Raw genomic sequence first — 27992 nt, forward strand, 5'->3', positions numbered from 1 at the left:
AAAGCTGGTCTAGTAGACAGACCTAGCTCATTTGGCAATTCTTTTCTTTGCAACCAAGGTAAGGAGTGTGCTAATCAAAATTGCAACTTGGTGCGTTACGAGAAGAATTTGGGTCACTGAAGAAACGAGTGCCTGCCCTAGAAACAAATGTAACTAGGTGCACATTGGGGACTCGAGTATCTCCTGACCTGACAAGTGAAGCACCCCCGATACGGGTCTCAGAAAAGAATAGTCAAACATGGACTGCTCTGGTCGAAGGTGATCTAGTTTTATTAGGAAACTCTATTGTCAGAGAAACGGGCAACATTTTTTGTAGTAAAGATAGGTGGTCCAGAATAGAGCGTTTGACAGGAGCAACAAATGATGATATTACCAACAGACTGTCAGATTTTAAGGGATGTAAAGAGAGAATTATTTACATGGGGACTAACAACATTAAACATGCACGACCTGTCCATCTGTTGGATAAATATAGGACTATGCTAAAAAAATGCTGTGAGTTAGGTCAGAATGTGTATGTGTCTGTAATTCTGCCCAAACAAGATAGGAGGGTTTATATGCTGAAAGCCTTGTGGATTACCTTGAGACTTGAGGGAATCTGCAAGGCTCTAGGGTTGAAATTTTTATCAGCGTGGCCTGCATTTGTAGGTAGAAAGAATCTGTTTTGTAGAGGTAGCATCTATTTGAACAAAGGTGGTGTGCGGATACTGAGGATACCCTAAGGGTTCAGGGAAACTGCTAGTTAGGGAGGGGAGAAAGGTAATTTAGATCCGTGTTTATCTGATGATATAAGTCAAAGTAATGCTTGCAATGTTTCACATGAGAGGAAGATAAAGCTTGGGCTACAAACCTAAATTTGTTCAAGGGGTATGTCAGGGTAGTAAACTATAGGAGATTACTTAGTCTAAACTTTGTCTACAGTAATGTCAGTAGTTTTGTCAATAAAATTGCTGAATTTTAATTCCTGGTTAGGACAACTAATGCTGATATAAAAGGGCTAACAGAAGCGTGGAGCCACCCAGAAATTGGTAGTGGTGATGAGTTCCACTATGGTATGTATAATGTATTTAGAAAGATAGAAGGGGGTCATACTTCTTATCAAAAGCAGCCCGAGCACAAAAACAACTCTTGATGAGTCTGAAGTTACGTCTGCCAGCACAGCCGCAGATTGAATGGAATAAGTGGGAGGGAAACTCATCAGGGGGAAAAACTTTTTTAAATAAACTAGATTATTATTTTTATCAGCATGTTAGAGATAGCAACCAGGGGTGAGAATATTCTTTAACTCATCATTACTAATGAATCAGATGACATCACAAGACAAAGTACAGGAACCAATTTCACAAAGTGATCATGCAATTGTCAGTTGGAAGATGAAGAAAGATGTTGCAGTAGTTACAGATAAAGACTCAGGTTTTAACTTCAGAAAGGGACTAATTTGACTAAGTCTTTTAATTGGGTGGAACTAAGTGAATAATTTACAGTAAAATTACATTACAACAAATACCATTTTAATGAAAATTTCATTGTAACAAAAATATTTCAAGTCCTTGCTTACTTCGCTTATCAGTAATGCTTTGTAAATCTTGTTTGAGCAAAACTCTTGATGAAACACTCAGTACAACAAATTATTTTCAAAGTCTGCCTATGTATTAGTATATATGAAAATTATATATATGAAAATTATTACTGAGTGACTATAAAATAAAAAGGAAAAAAGCCAAAAAGAAAAAAAAAAAGAAAAAAAGCCTAGCACAATCAAAATCCACACATTTTCAATTGCACTGAAGTTGCATTTCCATATTACTGCATGGTTACAGACACATACCCAAAAAAATTAAATACAGTGCAACCAACTTCTCATTCCAACTTCTATTGGAATAAGCCGCAGCCTGGAAAATAGGATGCAGGATATTTCAGAGACTGCTGGGAATCATTGGGGTACAAGTAAACACATGGGTTGTGTTAGGGTAGCTAAGAAAAAGAACAGGTGCATGTATACTTGCGTGTACACCAATGCTAGGAGTTTAGTAAATAAATTTGATGAATGAGGTTTGCTCAAAACATCAAAGGTAGATATTGTGGGGATTTCAGAGACGTGGTGTCACACAGATATAAGGAATGCAGAACTGGAATTTGGGGAGTACAATGTCTACAGAAGGGATAGACAGGATAGGAAGGGAGGAGGGGTTATGCTATTAGTTAAGAAATACATAAAATCCAAGGAAGTGAAGCCAGTCGACATTGCTGGACAGTGCAGTGTCGAGTCAGTTTGGTGCGACATAAGCATTGGGAGATCAAAATTGAGAATAGGAGTGTGCTATACGCCTAATGACTCTGATGAGTATAATAAGAAATTGTACAGGTAAATAGAGTGGGCCAGTAAATCAGTCTTATAATGGGGGATTTTAATTTCCCAGATATTGACTGGAATTTGGGGGCTGGTCACTCACACACTAGCAAAGCTTTTGAGGATTTATTGGATGATTGTTTTCCACATCAGCATGTTCGGGAGGCAACTAGAGGGAGTAATACTCTTGATTTGATTATCAGTAGTGATTCTTCATGCATTAAGAATCTGCAGGTAAATGAACCACTAGGTGGCAGTGATCACAGTGTGCTGAAGTGGGATTTACTCAAAGAGGTAACTACCATTAGGGGTAAAGGGAAGGGTTATTACTTTCGTAAAGGCGACTACGATGGACTGAGACAGTATTTAAATTCTATACAGTGGGACCAACTGATGATGTTACCAACAGCAAATTCGAAATGGGAAGCATTCAAAGAACTTATCTTGGAAGCTACTAGGCTTTACATACTAACTAAGAAATATTGTTCAAGGTTTAGGCCTAAGTGGATGTCAGATGAACTAATGAGACATATGGCAGAGAAGAAAAATGCATGGGATACATACAAATTAACACGTGACACAGAAGCCTGTGATAGATACAAGTTGATCTGTAACCAAGTTACAAAGGAGGTTAGGCAGGCGAAGGCAGATTACGAGAAATCTTTGGCAAGGGATGCAAAGAAAAACAGCAAAGAGTTTTTTACTTATGTAAACTCTAGAAGGAAGGGGATGAATCAGATTGGGCCACTTGATATCGATGGGTCAACTGTTGATGATCCTGCTCAGGTAGCTAACAAACTAAATGAATATTTTGCATCGACATTCACACATGAGGAGTTATTCAGCGAGGGGAATGCCAGAGGTGTATTCAACTCTGGCAGTAAGCTAGAGAACCTTGTAATAACTGAGAGTAAAGTGTAGGAGAAATTGTTGAAGATAAATACAAGAAAGACACCTGGGGTGGATGGCATCTATCCAGTTATATTAAAGGAGGCAGCAAAGGAAGTAAGCAAACCCTTAGCCATAATATGAGAGCTTCCTTGGACTCAGGGGAAGTACCCATGGACTGGAGATGTGCAAATGTGACCCCAATTCACAAAGAAGGATCAAAAGGCAACACAAGTAATTATAGACCTGTTAGTTTAACTTCTGTTCCCGGAAAATTAATGGAGGCACTGGTTAAAGAAGCACTGCAGGATCATCTAGACAAGACTTCAGTTATAGCTCAGACACAGCATGGTTTTGTTAAGGGGAAGTCTTGCCTGACCAATTTGATTGGATACTATGATGCAGTCACAAAAGAACTGGATGCAGGGAATAACTTTGATATTATATACTTGGATCTTAGAAAGGCTTTTTATACTGTTGCACATGGAAGACTGCTGCACAAATTGGAGCAGTGTGGCATTGGAGGCAAATTGCTGCTATGGATAAAGGGGTGGTTGAGGGGGAGAAGACAGAGTGGTAATCATTGGACACTGCTCATCGTGGACTAATGTTATTAGTGGAGTCCCTCAGGGTTCAGTATTGGGTCCATTATTGTTTTCTGTATTTATAAATGATATTGATGATGGTATATCAAGCTTAATGTCCAAGTTTGCAGATGATACGAAGGTTGGCAGGGTTGTCAAGGACACTACGCTACTGCAACAGGATCTGGAAAGGTTGAGCAGATGGGCTGAGAGGTGGCAAATGAAGTTTAACATTGACAAATGTAAAGTACTACATATGGGAAACAGCAACCCCAGAGCAACGTATCAACTCTGTGGTACTACACTGACAGTGGTAGAGAATGAAAGGGACCCGGGGGTGGTTGTGCAGGCAGATATGAAGTTTTCTGAGCAGTGCAGACAGGCTGCAAGAGTAGCTCATGGTGTATTGTCGATGATATATAGGAATTTTTCTAGCAGGGATAAGGAGGTGATTATTCCCTTGTATAAGGCAATGGTCAGGCCACACCTAGAGTACTGTATACAGGTTTGGAGGCCTCATTTCAAGGATGTAGAGATGCTGGAATGAGTACAGAGAATGGCAACAAGATTGGTGAATGGAACAAAGGGGTGCTCTTACGAAGAAAGGCTTAAGTTTTGCAAATTACAGTGTCTGAGGACTAGGCACCAGCGAGGTGATCTGATAGAGGTGTATAAAGCCTTGAATGGTTTAAGCATGCTCAATGCTGATGGGATTCTTCCTCTTGCTCAGAATAATCACCTGAGAGGGCATAAATTCAAATTGAGGAAAGACAGATGTAGGATAGACGTGCGGAAATTTGCCTTTAGCCAGCGGGTGGTTGGTTGGTGGAACAGACTTCCATCCCTTGTCATGGAAGTTGATAGCCTAAATAAGTTGAGGGCTCAGCTGGACAGGTATTTCGAACGAACAGAGGGGTGAAGTGGAAGTGGTTATTTTTTATTTATTTATTTTTTATTTTTTTGGCTGATGCTGCATAAGCTTGCTTTCTTGCATCAAATGCCTCTACTAATGCTAACCTTGATGTACTGCTCCTGGCTATACCGTGGTTTTAAATATAACACGAATGTGATAATGTTCCAAAAAGATATATAAAATATGCAGTTATGGCTAAATACAAATTTCACAACAGACAATAACCTAAGCAAAAACTCTATAATCCCAGAATAGAAGCTACTGCAATGGTTTCCAAAGTCTGAACCACTGGGTTATTGCATTCTTAAATGTATGCAGTATTCCTCAATTAGATGATTTAAGTTTTTATAAACAGCAGTAGCAATCTGAGTAATTACTGTAGATGTTCATCTACCATTTTGTATATGTTCTCCCATTTTACCTCAATTAGACATCCAATAAAAAAAATACACCAATGAAATGTTAATTGCACATAGGAGGCTTGCAAATCTAAACATTTTCCTCTGAAAAGGGAACCAGCCACCACATTTGTCAGTTGTGATATATTCAGTTATAATTTTTGTAAACAGCATATGGTATTTCTTTGAGGATGAAATCACATTTAGAATGGAAAAAAGCCGGGACAGGCATAATGCAAAGTGTGCATGAACTGAAAAACAGTTTATTTTTTTATAAATTTCTACTACGGACTACATTTATCTGTAATTATGCTGCAGTACTATAAAATTCACTTGTCTTGTTTACGACCAAAAGTAATCAGAATGTCTCGTAATGGGGAATTTTACTTTCCAAATATTGACTGGAACTTGTGTTGGTTACTCACGCCAACAAGTCTTTTGTGGGATTATTGGATGACTGTTTTCTACAGCAACATATTAAAGAGGCAAGAAGACTGAGTAATACTGATCATCAGCAGTGATTATTCATACATTAAATCTGCACATAAAAGAACCACTAGGTGGCAATAATCATAGTGTCTTGATTTAGGATTTACTTAAAGATCTAATTACAATCAAGGGTAAAGGGGGGGGGGGAGTTTGCTTTTGTGAAGGTGACTACAGTGGTCTCAGATAGTTTTTAAATTCTACACAGTAAGACCAACTGATCATGTTGGTCTCACTGTTACCATAAGCAAATTCTAAATGGGAAGTGTTCTTCCCTAAATGGGAAAAGTTACTGCTATCGATAAAAGGATGGTTTAGTAGAACACAGAGTGGTTATCAAGGAACATTGCTCTTCATGGATTAATGCTATTAGTGGAGTCCCACGTGGTTCAATGCTGGGCCCATCATTTTTTGTATTTATTAATGATATTCATGAGAGTATATCAAGCTTAATGTCTAAGTCTGAAGATGATACAAAGGTTGGCAGGACAGTTAATGACAGTAATGAAGGTATGTTACAGCAGCATACAATGCTGCTGCAACAAGGCCTAGAAAAATTACGCAGATCAGCTGAAAAATGGCAATTTTTTTTTTTAACATTGACAAACGCAAGGTACTGCATGAGTAGCAGTAACCCCAGAGTAATGCATAAACTGTGTGGTATTACACTGAGTACAATGGCAAATAAAAAGGACCTGGGGGTAATTGTGCAGTCAGATATGATTTGATTTTTATGGTGCAAGGGCAACTAAGGCCATGATGCACCAAGTCCAGCAGTCAGATATGATTCATCCCCTTCCACACACAGTATTCAGTGACTGTAGTTCTTTGGTTGGCCACTTGCCCATATGGTGAAAGTATTTCCCCCAATTAGTATTCATATCCTAGTAGCATCTCCATTTGCTTTATATCAGCATGTCTGTCCCGTTTACCAGTATCAATCAAACAAAAATAAGTTCCATGTTTACAAGTAACAGCTCAAGTAAAATGATTATAAAGCATATATAATTTTCTTGCACAAGCAGATGCCTTTTACAATAGATTTTTTTACACACTTTTTTTGTTAACAATGATTATATTAAAAAAGCAATGTTTTATGAAATAACTTAAAAGATAGGGAGGATACTTAAGGTTGATTAATAAAAATCCCACCTGAGGTATGTTAAATGGATTTCTCACCACAATGGGAAATGTTGAAAACCAAAAAAATAAGTGGAAATGGTTATTTTCTAGTGAAATTATTAACAGCAATGAACGTGTACAATATTATCAAGTAATTTAGAAATTTCTAAAACCACAACTAAAATTAGAATTAAGAAAGAAGGAAAGTGATTACTCACCTCCTGTCCTGACTTGGTCATAACATCAGAATGACAAGACTCAATTTCTTGTGCCATTGCAGCTTCTAAACTATCATGAATATCTGCAAAGCCATTTACTTGAAGAGGATACTGTCCAAAGGCTTCTTCGTTAGAAAATATGTGTCCTAAAAAAAAATAATTAATGATCAAAGGGGAGGGTAAGGTGATTTCATACTAAATAAAAGAAGTAAATAAAAGATGAGGTACAAACAGGAGTAGCAGCAGGAGATCTATGACCCCTTATATGAAAAAAAAACATCTAAAAATATATTTAAAAGATTTTCCTAATCGACGTTAAGTCATTTCCTTCACAGCTTATTTCCATTAAAAGATAACTACCAATTAATACACTGCTACACAACAATTATTACCACTGAGTGCCTGGTAATAATCAGTGTATTAACATGTCTACTGCTTCCTGAATGCAAAATTTAATCCACTTGGTGGGGGAGAGGGAGGGAAACAATCCTACATTTAGCTTTTACTTCAGCTTAGAAGAAAAACAGGATATTTTTGTCAAGCACCTTCACCAGAGGCTGATTAATTTAGTAATAGTAAAAAGAAAGCCCAAAAATGTCGCTGCCCATTCCAATGGTTTTCCATCCCAGGTCAAAACCGTTGTCAGAAAAGCCAGCAGTGAAAATGTTAATTGGTAGTTTTCTTAACTTTAAAAACTACCACTAAATTTTAAAAAAAGCATGTTGCTTCAAGCCGAAAACAATGTCCACTTTAAGTACAGAAATGATGGAATCCAAAAACAAAGGGACTGCACAACTAGGAAAAGCCCTTTACTGGAGGATTATGGGCACTATATCCTCTTGGCCAAGAGTGCCAAATACTTAAGAGGGAGAGGGATTAACCACGATGTCAGAATTGGAATGCCACTGTAATGGTTTGAGAAGTTGGCAAGCCTGATGAGCCAAATGGACTTCCACAACTTGTAGGCTGTACAGACGTTTAATACTTTTGGGCTGGAGGTGTGTGTGTGTGTGTGTGTGTGTGTGTGTGTGTGTGTGTGTGTGTGTGTGTGTGTGTGTGTGTAGGGTATGGTTGTTTATTGGTGCATTAGCTGCTATGGCTATAGTGCACCTATTTGTAGGAATATTAGAAAATAATTAACAATGAAGCCAGTTTAAATTAATTTCAGTTCTGAAACCTATTCATAAAAGAAGATGATACACTCCAATTTGTTTTTAAAAGCAGAAAAGTTTGTTGACATCTGCATCCTCTCCAATGATATGATGTAATATCAATGGTTCTCGAAGATCAGCCAGATTTTGAAGTATTGAAGCTCGATGTTGTTGATAGCGTGGACAGTCAATCAGAATATGTTTGACGGTTAGATGTTCTAAGCAGTGTGGACACTGAGGAGGATCATCGCCCATTAGTAGATGGAGGTGAGTCAGATGGGTGTTGCCTATTCTCATTCGTGTAAGCACCACTTCTTCCCGCCGCACTGTCTGACTGCTTGAGTGCCAGAACTTTGGGTCTTGTTTCAACTGGAAAAGTTTGTTATTCGTTTGGTTATGCCATTACTCTGTCCACTGTGCATGGCATGCTGCTTGAATTAAGATATTATAATCAGACACTGGAATCGGGACAGATGTTAGGTCTAAATTTGATGGACTTTTTGCAGATATATCAGCTGTTTCATTCCCTTTTATGCCTGAATGTGCTGGAATCCAGTAAAACTTCACTAGTTGTTGACGATGATAAATCTGAAATAACAAACTCCTGATTTTCATTAAAATATGGTGATTCTTTTTAGAGGGATTCTGCATTGCTCTAATTGAGCTGGGAGAGTCAGTGTAAACTATATATATTGCAGATGGGTGTAGAGTCAAATTTTCTAGAGCTAATTGTACTGCATACAGTTCTGCTGAAAAGTTGCCATACTCAGGTGGAAGAGAAGCTGATATTAGCATTAGCATTAGTAGAGGCATTTGATGCAAAAAAGCAAGCTTATGCAGCATCAGCCAAAAAAAAAAAAAAACCACTTCCACTTCACCCCTCTGTTCGTTCAAAATACCTGTCCAGCTGAGCCTTAAACTTATTTAGGATATCAACCTCCACCACAAGGGATGGAAGTCTGTTCCACCAACCAACCACCCGCTGGCTAAAAGCAAATTTCCGCACGTCTATCCTACATCTGTCATTCCTCAATTTGAATTTATGCCCTCTCAGGTGATTATTCTGAGCTAGAGGAAGAATCCCATCAGCATTGAGCATGCTTAAACCATTCAAGGCTTTATACACCTCTATCAGATCACCTCGCTGGTGCCTAGTCTCCAGACACTGTAATTTGCAAAACTTAAGCCTTTCTTCGTAAGAGCACCCCTTTGTTCCATTCACTAATCTTGTTGCCCTTCTCTGTACTCGTTCCAGCAGCTCTACATCCTTCTTGAAATGAGGCCTCCAGACCTGTATACAGTACTCTAGGTGTGGCCTGACCATCGCCTTATACAATGGAATAATCACCTCCTTATCCCTGCTGGAAAAATTCCTGTATATCATTGACAATACTCCATGAGCTACTCTTGCAGCCCGTCTGCACTGCTCAGAGAACTTCATATCTGCCTGCACAACCACCCCCAAGTCCCTTCCTTTCATTCTCTACCAATGTCAGTGTTGTACCATAGAGTTGATACGTTGCTCTGGGGTTGCTGTTTCCCATGTGTAGTACTTTACATTTGTCAATGTTAAACTTCATTTGCCACCTCTCAGCCCATCTGCTCAACCTTTCCAGATCCTGTTGCAGAAGCATAGTGTCAGTAGTGTCCTTGACAACCCTGCCAACCTTTGTATTGTCTGCAAACTTGGACATTAATCCTGATATACCATCATCAATATCATTTATAAATACAGAAAACAATAATGGACCCAACACTGAGCCCTGAGGGACTCCACTAATAACATCAGTCCACGATGAGCAGTGTCCATTGATTACCACTCTCTGTCTTCTCCCCCTCAACCACCCCTTTATCCATAGCAGCAATTTGCCTCCAATGTCACACTGCTCCAATTTGTGTAGCAGTCTTCCATGTGCAACAGTATCAAAAGCCTTTCTAAGATCCAAGTATATAATATCAAAGTTATTCCCTGCATCCAGTTCTTTTGTGACTGCATCATAGTATCCAATCAAGTTGGTCAGGCAAGACTTCCCCTTAACAAAACCATGCTGTGTCTGAGCTATAACTGAAGTCTTGTCTAAATGATACTGCAGTGCGTCTTTAACCAGTGCCTCCATTAATTTTCCTGGAACAGAAGTCAAGCTCACAGGTCTATAATTACTTGTGTCAGCCTTTGATCCTCCTTTGTGAATTGGGGTCACATTTGCACATTTCCAGTCTATGGGTACCTCCCCTGAGTCCAAGGAAGCTCTCATAATTATGGCTAAGGGTTTGCTTACTTCCTTTGCTGCCTCCTTTAATATAACTGGATAGATCCCATCCACCCCGGGTGCCTTTCTTGTGTTTATCTTCAACAGTTTCTCCTCCACTTTACTCCCAGTTATTTCAAGATTCTGTAACTTACTGCTAGAGTTGAATACACCTCTGGCATTCCCCTCGCTGAATAACTCCTCATGTGTGAATGTCGATGCAAAATATTCATTTAGTTTGTTAGCCACCTGAGCAGGATCATCAACACTTGACCCATCAATATCAAGTGGACCAATCTGATTCATCCCTTTCCTTCTAGAGTTTACATAAGTAAAGAACTCTTTGCTGTTTTTCTTTGCATCCCTTGCCAAGGATTTCTCGTAATCTGCCTTCGCCTGCCTAACCTCCTTTGTAACTTGGTTGCATATCAACTTGTATCTATCATAGGCTTCTGTGTCATGTGTTAATTTGTAAGTATCCCATGCATTTTTCTTCTCTGCCATATGCCTCATTAGTTCATCTGACATCCATTTTGGCCTAAACCTTGAACAATATTTCTTAGTTGGTATGTAAAGCCTAGTAGCTTCCAAGATAAGTTCTTTGAATGCTTCCCATTTTGAATTTGCTGTTGGTAACATCATCAGTTGGTCCCACTGTATAGAATTTAAATACTGTCTCAGTCCATCGTAGTCGCCTTTACGGAAGCAATAACCCTTCCCTTTACCCCTAATGGTAGTTACCTCTTTGAGTAAATCCCACTTCAGCACACTGTGATCACTGCCACCTAGTGGTTCATTTATCTGCAGATTCTTAATGCATGAAGAATCACTGCTGATAATCAAATCAAGAGTATTACTCCCTCTAGTTGCCTCCCGAACATGCTGATGTAGAAAACAATCATCCAATAAATCCACAAAAGCCCTGCTAGTGTGTGAGTATCCAGCCCCCAAATTCCAGTCAATATCTGGGAAATTAAAATCTCCCATTATAAGACACTCTGATTTACTGGCCCACTCTATTTCCCTGTACAGTTCCTTATTATACTCATCAGAGTCATTAGGCGTATAGCACACTCCTACTCTCAATTTTGATCTCCCAATGCTTATGTCACACCAAACTGACTCCACACTGCACTGTCCAGCGATGTCGACTGGCTTCACTTCCTTGGTTTTTATGTGTTTCTTAACTAATAGCATAACACCTCCCCCCTTCCTATCCTGTCTATCCTTTCTGTAGACGTTGTACTCCCCAAATTGCAGTTCCGCATACCTTATATCTGTGTGACACCACGTCTCTGATATCCCAACAATATCTGCCTTCGATGTTTTGAGCAATACCTCAAATTCATCAAATTTATTTACTAAACTCCTAGCATTGGTGTACACGCAAGTATACCTGCACCTGTTTCTATTCTTAGCTACCCTAACACAACCCATGTGTTTACTTGTACCACAATGGCTCCCAGCAGTCTCTGAAATACCATGCATCTTGTTTTTCAGGCTTCTGCTCATTCTAATAGAAGCAGTGCAAGAATCTCTTTCACCTCTGCCAGTGGCTACTGTCAATCTATTGGTCTTTGTCTCCCCCCAAGCTAGCAGTTTTCCGACCCACCTAACACTGCCTCGATAGCATCAGCAAATATTCTTGCACCCTTTCTATTTAAGTGTATCCCATCCTGCATTGCTCTAATTGAGCTGGGAGAGTCAGTGTAAACTATATATATTGCAGATGGGTGTAGAGTCAAATTTTCTAGAGCTAATTGTACTGCATACAGTTCTGCTGAAAAGTTGCCATACTCAGGTGGAAGAGAAGCTGATATGATAGCAGAGGGAAACACTGCTACTGCTACAACAGTTGAAAGAGATTTGGAACTATCCGTATATATCGGCAAGAAGTCAGTGCTGGTAGACAATTCTTTCCCCACTGAAGAAAATAAGTATCACAGGTCAGTTGAGGAAAGGTGGTCCATGGTAAATGACCAATTCTTTATCTGTTGCCTATTGTGGAGAGGAACATTCCAATTCTGTGATATTTCAAGGAGCTGTAGGCCAGCTGGTCTTATTTTACTTGGTTTATTTCTGTAGAGGTTTGAGTAGTGGTTGATTAAAAAGGTATGGCTGAATAGGATAGAAAGAGCTAGTCTGCATTTTGGCTGCATATTTAAGTAATAGCATTTTTCTATGAAGATGGAGAGGGGGGTTCATGAGCTTCAATGTATAGACTCTGAGTTGGAGATGTCCTATATGCACCAATTGCAATCAGATGTGCATTATGTTGAATAGGATTCAGCCAGCGTAGTACACTCCTTCAGGCAGAATCATAAACTGGAGCGCCATAATCTAAACAGGATCTAATCAGTGCTCTATATAAGAGCAGCAAAGTAGTACTATCTGCTCCCCAAGAGAGGGCAGGAAAGCTCTCAGCATTCTGATCTTTTTAAGACAGGCAGTACGTATTAATTTAACATGCTCAAAGAAGTTGATCTTACTGTCCAGGATTAGTCCCAAGAATTTCATATTGCTGGCAATCTGAATGGTGGAATTTGAAATCCGAAGTTCAGGATCTGTATGCAATTTGCATTGACTGCAAAAGTGGATTGAAACTGTTTTCTGTTGGGAAAGACAATATCCATTGAGCTCAGCCCACTTTTATACTTTGAGGGACATCTGCAATTGCCTTTTGATAGATCTCATGTTCTGAGAATGGCAAGAAACAGAGAGATCGTCAGCGTAAAGGTATGCTTCTACAGTATTTGGGAGTTCTTTTGTAATGGAATCAATTCTAAGGGCAAACAGGGTTGCACTCAATACTGATCCTTGTGGTACTCCTTCCTGCGAGAATGTAGCAGAAAGGGAATTTTGATATCTGACCTGGAAAGATCGGCTCTTGAGGAAGTTCCTAATAAATGTGGGCAGGTTGCCTCGTAGACTAAGAGTATGAAGGTCACTGAGAATGCCGTACCGCCAGGTAGTATCGAATGCCTTCCTATATCAATGGAGACCATGACAAGGTGTTTGTTTTTCACAAAGGCATTCCATTGCGAATTTCAGATTCGGCCTTGATCATCAGATCCAGGGAAGGACCTGTTTTTGCAAAAGCCATGTTGAAAATTACTTAGTAGATGAGTTTCAATGATCCAGGTGAGTTGACTGTGGATAATTTTTTCAAGAATTTTGCCAAGGCAATTTGACAGAGAGAGATTGGCCTGTAACTATTAGGACTGGAGGGATCTTTTCCAGGTTTCAAAAATGCCAAAACTGTAGCATGGTGCCAAGAGGTTGGATAAATATTTTCCAGGAAGATCCGGTTAAAAGACTAGAAGCAGTTGTAAGTTTTTGTCATTTAGATGGTGCAGCATGACATAATATATGCCATCTGGCCCAGAGGCACTGTTTCGTGTTGTTCTGATGGCCTGTAAAAGTTCACAATATTGCAGAGGCTGATTATATGGAAGTGATAGTGAGGTTTGAAAGTTGATAGGTCTCTGTTCGGTGGCAGCCTTAATTTTCTGGAATTTCGGAGTGCAGTTTGGTGGGGTTTTTTTTTTTTTTTTTTTTGTTAGTTGGCGCATTGGCTTCTGTGGCCATATTGCACCTCTCAAGGTTTTTTTGCATTTTCTACTCTGATCCAAGCCAGAGGCGGGATTCGAACCCACGATCTTTGGGTTGCCAGGCAGGCACTTTACTCACCCGTCTAGCCCGGTCGGCGTAGTTTGATGTAGCCGAGACTTGAGCAAAGGTTTTGCCCAAGGCATTGGCTACATCTAGAGGAGCAGAGAGTTCTTGCCCATTGCAGGAAAGAACTGTTGGAAACTTCCCAGAAAGCTGCCTAATTTTCTTCCATATTAGTCTGGAGTCAGTGTTTCTATTGATAGTAGACGCGAACAGAGTCCAAGGATCTTTCTTGGCCTGCTTTTGAATGAAACACGCTTTTGCCCTTAGTTTCTTGTAGCTGATTAGATTAGCTGTGGTTGGAAATCGAAGGAATAAATTAAATGCTTTATTTTTTTCCTTCTTTGCTTTTGTGCACTCTTCATTCCACCAGTACTTGAAATGCCGTCGGGACGGGCGATTTGATAATGAAATTGAGTACTTAGCTGCAACTAAAAGATGGGATGCGATATAATCAGTAACTTCATCTATGGGCTGTAGTTGAATAGTTTTTTTTTTGTCAAGAGTGATTGCTGACTGAAATTTGGCCCAATTGGCTTTAGAGAATTTCCATTTCCTGCAAGTTGGGTCTAATGGTGGTTGTGTAGTCATCAGATTACAAACAATTGGAAAATGATCACTGCCCATGGGATCATCCAGAGCGGACCGTTGCACGACTGAAAAGAGTATCAGGGAGCAAATCGATAGGTCAATTGCAGAAGTCTGTCCAGTAGGTAACTGTATATGGGTGTGCAAACCACTATTAAGAAGAGTGAGGTTTGTTTTTCTAGTAAAGTTTCAATCATTCGGCCACATCTGTCTAATTCAGATGATCCCCATAGAGGATGGTGGCCATTGAAATCCCCTAGCAAGCAGAAAGGGGGGGGGTAGCTGTCTTGTTGTTGCTGCTTAGGGGCTTTACGGCGCAAGGACAGCAAAGGCCATAACGTGCCTAACTATGGTGATGTTAAATACATAGTTCTATCTGTATAGATGTTATTCAAGTTTATATCATGTTGTATAGTTTTATCTGTTTGAGGAAATCAAAAATTTTGATTTCCTCAAACAGATGTGTGTCTGCTAGTAAGTCAGAAATACTGAGAGAGGTGTTTGTCGTGGGAAATGAGATAAACATAGCTTGTCGCTCAGTACTGTACTTGGGACAATCAATAAGTAGATGGTGGACAGTGAGCTGAGTGTTGCAATTTGTACACAGTGGTGGGTCAGTGGCTGCAAGCAAATAAAGATGTGTCAGGTGTGTGTGGCCTATCTTTAATCGGGCTAATAAGACTTCTTCATGTCGGTTCTCACGTATACTAGATCTCCATGGTTTTAGATTTTTTTTTATGCAAAGTAGCTTATTGTTGGCTTGATTCTGCCAGATATGTTGCCATTGTTCAAGGCATCGTTTATTTATAATGTACTTATAGTCAGATGTAGGTGTAGTGAAGGATTTGTCTATAGGATCGGTAGCAGTTTTGGCAGCTAGGTCGGCCTGTTCGTTTCCAGAAATGCCAGCATGACTAGGGATCCAACATAACAGAACTTGTTTCTTCTGGTTTAATTTAGTCAGAGTACTCCAGATCTGTCTAAGTAAGGGGTTATCATTTTTTGTATTGTGTTGTATAGCTTGGATAGCACTAATGGAGTCGGTATAAATAACGCTGTGCAGTCTAGTTCTTAAGAGCGTGTAGTTTAAGGCTATGTGGATAGCACAGATTTCTGCAGTATAGCTGCTACATTCAGTGGGGAGTTTTTTGGACAAAGTGATGTTAGGAAATACTGCTGTGCACCAACATGCTTTTCAGTTTTAGATACATCTGTGTAGATCGGTGTGTTGTTGTTGTTATTTGGTTTTTAGGAGCATTAGCAACTAAGGCCATATTGCTCCGGGAATATGCGGTGGTCATTCCCTGACCTTTCCGCATTCGGTGGTGATGGGCTCAAACCCCGGTCTAATCAAGAAGCGTGTGCTAGCACTGCTGCTCCTTCCCACCTGGCTATGGAGGCGCCAGATCGGTGTGTACTGGCCGTGCTGGGTTCTCAGTGTGGCATGTATTTGTAGCATGTTCTGTTGGGACATGGTGTGTTTTCCCTAGGCTGTGAATGAAAAGTCACATGGCGGTATATGATACATCCATGGCGGGACTGCATGAGAGGCAGTAGGCTGTATCTTACTCAGGTCAATTTGCCAGTCAGCTTGTAGTGACCAAAGACGTATCCCGGTTGGTGGGTTTATAGATGGGTAAGCTCTATAAAGGTTTTCCCATTTAGGATAGAAAACACTGTTCCAAGTGGGGTGGTTTGGATGCCCTTTGAGTTTTGCGGCATAATTTAATAAAAGCATTTGTCTGCATAGCTGTAAGGGTGTTTCATGCGCTTCAGTATATAGGCTCTGAACTGGTGATGTACGGTACGCCCCCAGTGCAAGACGAAGAGCGCTGTGGTGTACAGGATCAAGCCAAAGTAAAGCGCTTGGTCTAGCAGAGCAATATACGACAAAACCATAATCTATACGTGACCGTATTAGTGCACGGTAGAGATGTAGCAGCATGTAACAGTCAGCTCCCCACGTTGTGCCCGATAGAACTCTTAAAATGTTAAGCTTTTTAAGACGCTTAGTATGGAGCGTTTTTATATGATCAAGGAAAGTGAGTTTTTGGTCGAATATCACACCCAGAAAGCAGACACTAGGGACCACTGTTATGACTTGATTTTCTAGTCTAAGTTCCAGATGTTGGTGTAGGTTACACTTCCTACAGAAGTGTATCCCAACTGTTTTTTAGTGTGAGAGACGAAATCCATTGTTTTGGGACCATTTAGCTATTTTGTTGATGGCACATTGCAACTGCCTTTCTATCATTCGCATGTTAGGCAAATGGCAGGCGATACTGAAGTCATCAGCATACAGGGTAGTGGATATTGTTTGTGGTAGGTCATGTGTTATTGAATTCATTATTATACTAAAGAGAGTGGCACTTAGCACTGACCCTTGTGGTACTCCTTCCTGGATGAATTTTGAAGATAAGTGGTTGTGAACTTTAACTTGAAATGAGCGGCAATGCAGGAAGTTTCTGATAAACTGTGGTAGGTGTCCGCGAAATCCCAGATCGTATAGGGTTCGCATAATACCATATCTCCAAGAAGTGTCAAAAGCCTTTTCAATGTCAAAGAAGACCATTGCAAGATGTTCTTTTCGGACGAAGGCATCACGAATGTTTATTTCTGTCTTGATCAAAAGGTCAAGAGTGGATCTACCTTCCCGGGAACCACATTGCACAGGATTTAGGAGATCATTTTGAGCTAGAAACCAGGTTAGTCGGGCGTTGACCATTTTTTCCATGACCTTGCTCATATAGCTAGTGAGTGCAATAGGTCGATAATGTTGCGGATTTGTAGGGGTCTTTGCCTGGTTTTGGAAAAGCCAGAAGGTATGCATGATGCCATTTGTCGGGGAATGTGTTTTCTTTGAATATTCTGTTGTAGAGTAACAGAGTCTTGAGAGCCGGTTCGGTGAGTTTTGCTATCATGATGTAGTGGATTCCATCTGGCCCTGCTGCACTGAGTTTAGTAGACGATAGAGCATGACGCAACTCTGACACTGTGAAACGGAGACTGTATGCAGAAAATGCTGATTCAAAATTGATATGGTTTTTTTCAGCTTGTGCTTTGTGTGCCTGAAAATACTGCAAGTATAATGTTGCAGCTGATATATTCATGAAAGCTCTACCCAGGGTGTTTGCAATCTCCTCAGGTTTTGTGATATCATGGCCATTGACAGTGAGCATGGGACAGTTGACACGTGGGTGTTTTGCATACATCCGCTGTATTTTTGCCCAGAGTTTTTGTCGTGCTTGTGATTGTGGACGCAAAGCATCTCCATGCTTCCCCTCTGCTAGTCTGCCTGACTCGTTTTGCCTTTGCTCTTGCCTGTTTAAAGCGGATGAGGTTTTCTGTTGTTGGGAACTTCCTGAAGATATTCCATGCTTTGTTCTTCTGTTTTTTAGCTGCACTACATTCATCATTCCACCACACTTGAGTTGGCCGATATTTTTGTGGATTGTTTTGGAATTGCTTTGTCTGCTGCCTGCAGTATTTGATTAGATATGTATTCTACTTCCAGGTTTATGGATGTTTGTTGGATCTGGTTTTCTTCTAGTATTGCTAGCTGCTTGTACACATCGCATTCATCTTTGGAAAAGTTCCATTTGGGGATCCGATAAGAAAGGTGGGGAATGCTTGTATTAATGCAACATATCACAGGATAATGATCACTGCCCAGTGGATTGCTGTGAATAGTCTATCCAAATAGAGGATATATGGTTGCTGTGCATAGAGAGACATCAATAGCTGATGTAGATCCTGTCGGAAGATGTGTATAGGTGTGAGACCCATTATTGTGAGTTATCAGATTCTGTTGATCAAGTAGTTTTTCAATGATTTGTCCACGCTTGTCAAGATTATGGTTTCCCCAGAGCGGATGGTGACTGTTGAGGTCTCCTAAGATACAGTAGGGTTTGGGAAGTTGTATTACTAATTCTTCTAAGTCAGCATAGGTTATATGCCGACTTCTTGCTCCATTTCGCCCTGAAGGGAGACCTTTCCCCCTCCAGGTTACCGGCCCCACCACATGGAGGCAGGAGCAGTGCCACCTTTGTGACCAAGCAGTAGTGGGTTAGCAGTAATATGCAAAATAAAAGATTACTTTTCCTCCTGTTCAAGTAAAGTGATTTCCTTACTGAAGCTTATTTAATTGATTGTTAGTGTAACGCTGTAAATAAAGAAGACGATTTTATTTATTCAAGAGAGCGCAAATTCACTGACAAAGACACTTGATCACAAAATCGCTTGGCACCTGGGGCCGGTAGCTGTCTTAAAAGTTCTTCAAGGTCATTATAAGAGAAAGTATGATTTGGTGTGAGATAAACTTAGACTATTGTTAAAGCGATCTGAGTAATTCGATTTGGGTTTGGAGAGCGATTTGTCTAGCCAGAACCTTTGAGCTAATCAAAATGGCTACACCACCACAAGCAGAATCGGATGTATTTCGATCTCTTCTATAGATTGGATAGTTTTTATGGAAACAAATTTGAGGAGTTAAATAGGTTTCTTGCAGGCAGAAAACAACTGGAGAGTAGCGGTTAATTAATATTGACTGTTGTCAATGTTGCCACGAAAGCCTCTGCAATTCCACTGCAAGATGTAAGGCATTACTTGAATTTAGAAGAAGCTGTACCTGACGTGGCGGTCTTATGGCGTTCAGGCATCGGTTTGTCTCTTTTTTGGAAAGGAAGGGTGACCGGTGTCCATCTCTTCTTCTGCAAATATTTCGAGAATCAGATCTTCCTGTTTGGATGGGTACTCTGCATTCATCAATGTGTCCTGAATAATCTTTTTTGAAGTTGAACTAGCATTATATGAAGTAGCGGCATTCACTGGCGGAGATTGAAATTTTGTTGGTATTGTGAGAGGCATATTATTTGCTTGGTCTGAGTGCTTAATGGCAATGGACTGTTGCTGAGAGAGGACAGTCCGAAACCAGTCAGAGATTGAAGTGTTTGATGGAACGGTAACATCAGTTTGTGTGGCAATGGTTTGATATTTTTTTTTTTTTGCAATATTGGCATAGGCACAGCTAGGTGCAATTAATTTTCTTGCCTCCTGATAACTAACTCTGTTTTCAACTTTATATTTCACAATTTTTTTCTCCATTTTCCACCTCTCACATGTCTTAGAGTAGGCAGGATAGTTGCCTTTGCAGTTGGGACATATAATTTCTTTCACCGAACAATCACTTTGAATGTGATCAGAGGATCTACATTTGGGACAAACTGTGTTCCCTCCGCATGTCGTTTGAGAATGGCCATACTTTTGGCATTTATAACATCTCAGCGGATTCAGTATGAAAGGATGAGTGCGGCAAAATAGATATGCAGCTTTTACTGATGAGGGTAGGCTTGGACTGCTAAAGGTGAGAATGATATTTCTGGTAGGTGTGAGAATATTGTCTCTTTTGATCATAATTCTTTTTACAGCAATTACATTTTGTTCCTGAAGCTCTTCTTTAATTTCTTCCTCCGTCACATTCATCAGGTTCCAACTAGATATTACACCATTTGAGGTATTTAGGGTTGCATGTGGAGTTACTTTCACTGGAATATCAGCAAAAGTTGTCATTTTTAGCAATTTTTCAGAGTGCCTGCAGTTTAGAGTTTCAATAAGTACGTCCCCTTAATTGCAGTCTCTTAACCATCTTGGGAGACCCTGCAATACTTTCCAGGTGTTTTTGAATTAAAAAGGGGGAGAGCTTACCGAGAGGCTGTTCAGATAGCGAGTACATTATTAAGAATGCAGGTAAACTGATCGCAGAGGGATTGGTTTTCAACCTCTTTGCTTGCAACGAATCATGGTCATTTTCTGTCTGGCCGACAGCTTGGCGGCTCTAAATTTGGAAACATTTTGTTCTTTTGTTCAAGTTTTTTAAACACACAAATTTCAAACATGTGCATGCTCAGATATATTTCTTCTTATCATGTATATACACATTAAAAAAAAATTATATTTGGTACTATAAGTTCTTCCATTTTTAGGTTGATTTCAAAATTTATTTGATATTTGGAATGCTTCAGAGCACATGAAATTTGAAACTATTTATCTTGCTTTCCACAATACAGCATCCATCAAGAGAATGCAAGGTTTCGTTTCAGTCTTTACTATTGTGAAAACAATAACAAATCTTTCAAAAACAACTAGGGTAAGACCGGAGATGTTTAATGAACTTGGAAGGTAAAAAGTTAACTTGAAACTATAAACAAACAGGGTTAGTGTTTGTCAACATAACACAACTCTTCAAACAAAAGGCCAATGAGTTGCAAAGATAGTAGTGGATCACCTAACAGGTTCTTGTGAACAAATATCTATACAAAAACCATATGGGGGAGGAAGAGGAGACAGCACTTCAGAAACTATTACAGTAAAAGTCTGACTGCACTGAGAAGGCAGGGAAAAAAAATTCACATTGTTAATCATTAATTAATGGCTAATACAAGATTATTTTCGAGGGTTGCCTCTCAGGTGATCCACCACTGCCACTGGGTTAAATGATATAAACTAAGTCCCTAAACTAAATTCATAATTTTTTTAAAGTAAAAAAAAATATTTTTATCTTCTATTGGGGGCACTCTGTTCTGGACACACACCTCAAAATTTAAATACAGTAATACCCCGAAGTTACGCGATAGGTGGGTCCGACGAAAATCGCGTAAGTCGAATTCGCGTAAGTCGGGGTACAACTTTGCATATAAATACATATAAATTTTGCTTAATTGGGACCAAGGACTAACAAAAACACTAGTTTAGAAGAAAAATATTAATAAAATTGCAGTTCTTTATACATATTAATACAAAATATGTATTAAAAAAACAAATGACTTACGTTAAAAAGTTATTTCGATGTCGATGGCTTCATAAAATCTAACAAATTCGTCTGACGACACAGCGCGTTCTTTTTTTCACGCAGAATTTCTTAGTAGCAAGCTAATAATTTTTTTATTCCTTGCTTTGTAGCTATAACGCGTTCTTCGTTGGAGTCTATGTTTTCTAAAATTTTTAAGCCCTTTACAATTGAGCCCTTTTCAATTTTCAACCTGTCAAGTTTGCAATTGTCATGTGCTTTTCGCCGTTGCTTCATTTAGGCCTGTAGCACGTGCAATATCACATGGTCTTTCATTTCGCTCAAAGCGTTTCACAATTTCATATTTTTTCTCTATCAACAGAGGCGGACTGGCCATAAGCCTTACCGGGGAAACCCCGGTGGGCCAGTGTGATTTTGGCCATAAACCATAGTGTGAGGCCACTATAAATTTTCCCGGGTAAGAATTTTTGATTCAGTCCGCCTCTGTTTATCGATAATTGCTTTTCTTTTTCTCTCTGAATCTGCAGTGTCTTCACCAGGACGCTTCCTTTTCACACCTTTTAATTAAGTATTTTACTCATTTTTAGGGAATAAAGCACAATTACAAAACGAGGAGGCACGCTTGATACGCATAAACAAAGCTGCGCGCATGTAGCAACTGAATAAACAACACCATAAAGGCAGAGATACACTATTAACACCTCACATTTCTAGGGGTTACTACCATAAAACAATAAAAATCCAGTTGCGTTTCTGCTAGTGAAATCTGTTATAAACTGGTAGTAAACTCGATCTAATTGCATTTGCGATTATACCGATAGCTGGAATTGTGTTGGTTTTTACGTTATTATGGTGAAATGTGTTTCCCCTTCACTGATATAAAAAACATAAAAGCAGCAAAGTTGAATTTTGTTCATCTTTCGCTCTCAATCTCCGCCGTCGCACCGTATATCGATAACATATGAAAAACGACCCTGAAGATAGTGGGCGGCAGCGTTGCCAAACGAAAAAATCAAGAACCGCGTAACTCAGAGTTTGCGTAAGTCGGGGTATTACTGTATCTATTAGAATTATGTCAGTATGAATTTTAGTATTCCTCCAATATTTACAGTATTCCTTCACTTTCTGTGCCATTAATTATTTCTTACTTTAAAAAGTAGTGAGAAAAATATTCTTTACAGTACTGTATTTATATAAAGAGAAGAGAATGAACATGCTCTCTATTAATTTCACACAGAGCTTTGTTTTCATCAACTTTTCTTGCTTCTGTCATTGAGTACTGGGAGTGAGATAATAAAGAAATATTTTCATTTATTATTACTTTTTTTTTTGTGAGAAATCAGGTAGGAGTATGTTTTAAAAGGATTGAAGTCAACTTAGGCAACCCTCCCAAAGAAAAACAAAAAATATAATAATGATAAAATAAAAAAATAAAAATTATATAACCGATCTGAAAATTCAGAAATAAAGAAAAACACAAAAAACCTTGGTTCCAACATAATGTGAACCTATGGTTTACATTTACCACCTTTTTAACATTAATATACTCACTGATCTCCTTATGACATCAAATTTGTACAGACAAATTTACATTAAATTTATTTTATAAACTCAAAATTGTTTTTTTTTTTTTTTTTATTATAAACACTTAGCATAAAATTCCTTTATGTAATCAGCAAAAACATTTGGCAATGACAGGAGCAGATCAGTGGAAGAGCAAGGTATTGTTCTGGTAGCTCTTGAATAGTAGCACACAATGCATTTCCACTAGTAGCACATAATGTATTTCCAGTATTACACAGGACATTGCAGAAAAAAGGTTGGCTATCCCTAGTGTATACATAGTACATAGTGTTTAGGGTCAAGTGGTTCCCCATGACTCTGCAATTCCCTCTCGTGTTGAATACAGTACCCTGTAACAGCTAGATAGTGTAAGCAATATGTGGTTTATCGTAGTGTTAAAAAAAAAAAGATTTTGTTGGAAGAGAGCACAAGGGCTACACTCAGTTTTGAATAATAGTTGAAGGTAAAGAAAAGGTGATGGATGAGAGGAAGGCTTCCACCAAGAAATTGGAAGAGTAGGAGACAGAGGGGAACCTCCTGCAGAAAAAACACATTCTCCATGGGATGGGGGGGGGTGCTATTAAGTGCAACAAACAGTAATTAGTGACAGGGCATACCAGATGAAGTTTAGGGGTAGGACCAAAAACTCCATATGTGGGAGTTTTTGGCCAAGTGACATCTCACACTGGTCTGACCAGTTAAATCCAGTGTCAGCATTCCATGCCATGCCATCTGAGAAGAGGAAACAGCATAGTCACCCCTGGGGCGAGTAGGAGTAATCTACAGACCTGGTGATTGTGAAGATTATGACAAAAGCCTCTACATACAAATGGAATGGGCAAGTAAGTGTCAATGCCTTATTATGGGTGATTTCAATTTGCCTCTAATTGATTGGAGTAAATGGGAAGGAAACTCGACATGGGGAACAAAATTTTTAAAATCAACTAGATGACTGTTATTTGTATCAACATGTCAGGGAAAGTACTAGAGAAAAGAATATCCTAGACCTCATCATCATCACACATGAATCAGATGACATAACAGGGCTGACAGTAGAGGAACCAGTAGCAGGAAGTGATCACGGAGTTCTACGGTGGATGATCACGAGAGAGGTATCAAAAGTAAAAGGCAAAGGAACGAGTTTTAATTTCAGAAAAGGAAATTACGATGCCTTAAGATACTATATGGCCTCAATTAACTGGGTAGATATCGCGCAGAGAATGAATACAATTGAACTGTGGTACACTTTTAAAACATTAATCACAGATGCCTTGAATGTGTATATACCATTAAAAAAATACTCCACGAGAAGGGTTCCAAGTTGGATGAATAGTGAAGTTGCCGCATTACTTGAGCAGAAAAAGGTGGCATGGAAAGGTTACAGAGCAATAAAAAGTACTGAAGCCTATACAGACACGATAGGAGGGAGTATATGATGAGAGCCTTGTCGATCAATTCAGCCCTGGAGGGATTGTGCAAGGCTCAGGGGGTAGAATTTTTTTCAGCCTGGACTGTACTTGTTAACAGGAGAGATTGCTTCTACAGGGATGGGATACACTTAAATAGAAAGGGTGCAAGAATATTTGCTGATGCTATCGAGGCAGTGTGAGGTGGGTCAGAAAACTGCTAGCTTGGGGGAATACAAAGACGAATAGATTAACAGTAGCCACTGGCAGAAGTGAAAGAGATTCTTGCACTGCTTCTATTGGAATGAGCAGAAGCCTGAAAAACAAGATGCAGGATATTTCAGAGACTGCTGGGAGTCATTGCGGTACAAGTAAACACATGGGTTGTGTTAGGGTAGCTAGGAATAGAAACAGGTGCATGTGTACCTGCGTGTACACCAATGCTAGGAGTTTGGTAAATAAATTTGATGAATTTGAGGTATTGCTCAAAACATCAAAGGCAGATATTGTTGGGATATCAGAGATGTGGTGTCACACAGATATAAGGAAGGCAGAACTGGAATTTGGGGCGTACAATGTGTGCAGAAAGGATAGACAGGATAGGAAGGGAGGAGGGGTTATGCTATTAATTAAGAAACACAAAATCCAAGGAAGTGAAGCCAGTCGACATCGATGGACAGGGCAGTGTCGAGTCAGTTTGGTGTGACATAAGCATAGGGAAATCAAAATTGAGAGTAGGAGTGTGCTATAGGCCTAATGACTCTGATGGGTATAATAAGATATTGTACAGGGAAATAGAGTGGGCCAGTAAATCAGAGAGTCTTATAATGGGAGATTTTAATTTCCCAGATATTGACTGGAATTTGGGGGCTGGTCACTCACACACTAGCAAGGCTTTTGTGGATTTACTGGATGATTGTTTTCTACATCAGCATGTTCGTGCGGCAACAAGAGGGAGCAATACTCTTGATCTGGTTATCAGTAGTGATTCTTCATGCATTAAGAATCTGCAGATAAATGAACCACTAGGTGGCAGTGATCACAGTGTGTTGAAGTGGGATTTACTCAAGGAGGTAACTACCATCAGAGGTAAAGGGAAGGGTTTTTGTTTTCGTAAAGGTGACTATGATGGTCTGAGACAGTATTTAAATTCTATACAGTGGTACCAACTGATGATGTCACCAACAGCAAACTCAAAATGGGAAGCATTCAAGGAACTAATCTTGGAAGCTACCAGGCTTTACATACCAACTAAGAAATATTGTTCAAGGTTTAGGCCTAAATGGTTGTCAGATGAACTAATGAGACATGTGGCAGAGAAGAAAAATGCATGGAATACATACAAATTAATGGGTGACATGGAAGCCTATGATAGATATAAGTTGGTCTGTAACCAAGTCACAAAGGAGATTAAGCAGGCAAAGGCAGACTACGAAAAATCCTTGGCAAAGGAAGCAAAGAAAAACAGAAAAGAGTTCTTTACCTATTTAAACTCAAGAAGGAAAGGGATGAATCAGATTGGTCCACTGGATATTGATGGTTCAACAGTTGAGGATCCTGCTCAGGTGGCTAACAATCTAAACGAGTATTTTTCATCTACATTCACGCATGAGGAGTTATTCAGGAAGGAGAATGACGTAGGTAAAGTAAACATTGGCAGTGAGCTAGATGATTTTGTAATAACTGAGAGGAAAGTGGAGGAGAGATTGTTGAGGATAAACATAAAAAATGCACCTGGGGTGGATGGGATCTATCCAGTTATATTAAAGGAGGCAGCAAAGGAAGTAAGCAAACCCCTAGCCATAATTATGAGAGCTTCTTTGGACTCAGGGGGGGTACCCATAGACTGGAGATGTGCAAATGTAACCCCAATTCACAAACGAGGATCAAAGGCTGACACAAGTAATTATAGACCTGTTAGTTTAACTTCTGCTCCAGGAAAATTAATTAAAGCACTGGTTAAAGAAGCACTGCAGGATCATCTAGACAAGAATTCAGTTATAGCTCAGACGCAGCATGGTTTTGTTAAGGGCAGGTCTTGCCTGACCAATTTGATTGGATACTATGATGTAGTCACAGAAGAACTGGATGCAGGGAATAACTTTGATATTATATGTTTGGATCTTAGAAGGGCTTTTGATACTGTTGCACATGGAAGACTGCTGCACAAATTGGAGCAGTGTGGCATTGGAGGCAAATTGCTGCTATGGATAAGGGGATGGTTGAGTGGCAGAAGACAGAGAGTGGTAATCAATGGACACTGCTCAACGTGGACTAATGTTATTAGTGGAGTTCCTCAGGGTTCAGTGTTGGGTCCGTTGTTGTTTTCGGTGTTTATGAATGATATTGATGATGGTATATCAAGTTTAATGTCCAAGTTTGCAGATGATACAAAGGTTGGCAGGGTTGTTAAGGACAGTACTGACGCTATGCTGCTGCAACACGATCTGGAAAGGTTGAACAGATGGGCTGAGAGGTGGCAAATGAAGTTTAACATTGACAAATGTAAAGTACTACATATAGGAAACAGTAACCACAGAGCAACGTATCAACTCTGCGGTACTACACTGACAGTGGTGGAGAATGAAAAGGACCTGGGGGTAATTGTGCAGGCAGATATGAAGTTCTCTGAGCAGTGCAGACGAGCTGCAAGAGTAGCTCATGGTGTCTTGTCAATGATATACAGGAATTTTTCTAGCAGGGATAAGGAGGTGATTATTCCCTTGTATAAGGCAATGGTTAGGCCACATCTTGAGTACTGTATACAGGTCTGGAGGCCTCATTTCAAGAAAGATGTAGAGTTGCTGGAACGGGTACAGAGAAGGGCAACAAGATTAGTGAATGGAACAAAGGGTTGCTCTTACGAAGAAAGGCTTAAGTTTTGCAAATTACAGAGCCTGGAGACTAGGCATCGCCGAGGTGATCTGATAGAGGTGTATAAGGCTTTGAATGGTTTGAGCATGCTCAATGCCAATGGGATTCTTCACCTTGCTCAGAATAATCACCTCAGAGGGCATAAATTCAAATTGAGGAAGGACAGATGTCGGATAGATGTGCAGAAATTTGCCTTTGGCCAGCGGGTGGTTGGTTGGTGGAACCGACTTCCATCACTTGTTGTTGAAGTTGATAGCCTAAACAAATTTAAGGCTCAACTGGACAGGTATTTCGAACGAACGGAGGGGTGAAATGGGAGTGGTGTGTTTTTTTTTTTTTTTTTTGGCTGATGCTGAATAAGCTTGCTTTCTTGCATCATATGCCTCTACTAATGCTAATGCTATAACAGCTACAAGGTGATGTGTAATAGAGCCACAGAAAAGGTTCGACAGGCAAAGGCAGTTTATGAGAAATCACTAGCAAACAGAGCAGAGGGGGGATAAAGAATTCTTCACAAATATAAATGCCAAGAAGACCAGGACAAACCAGATCGGACCTTTATGTAAGGGAAAGGGGATAGTAATAAACACACCAGCTGCCGTTGCAGATGAACTCAACAGTTATTTTGCATCGATATTTACAAATAAAAAGCCTTTTGTGGCAATGGGAAATTGTGGGAGCAAAGTTAAAAAATATGTAATTAATGATATTGAAATTTCGCAAGA

At 39.7% G+C, this 27992-nt stretch overlaps 1 protein-coding gene across 1 annotated transcript in view; it reads right to left on the reverse strand.

Annotated features, from left to right (window-relative positions):
* The window catches only part of LOC150080108 (ubiquitin carboxyl-terminal hydrolase 25-like), a 364983-nt gene that overhangs the window by 102553 nt on the left and 234438 nt on the right, over positions 1-27992 (reverse strand). The window contains exon 11 of the mRNA XM_090381833.1: positions 6960-7105. Coding sequence (XP_090237959.1) covers positions 6960-7105 — 146 coding nt within the window. The remainder of the gene's footprint in view (positions 1-6959; positions 7106-27992) is intronic.

Source organism: Mastigoproctus giganteus, chromosome 9 (assembly GCF_048544385.1).
Source record: "Mastigoproctus giganteus isolate SK-2022 chromosome 9, ASM4854438v1, whole genome shotgun sequence".
NCBI classification, from domain to species: domain Eukaryota; kingdom Metazoa; phylum Arthropoda; class Arachnida; order Uropygi; family Thelyphonidae; genus Mastigoproctus; species Mastigoproctus giganteus.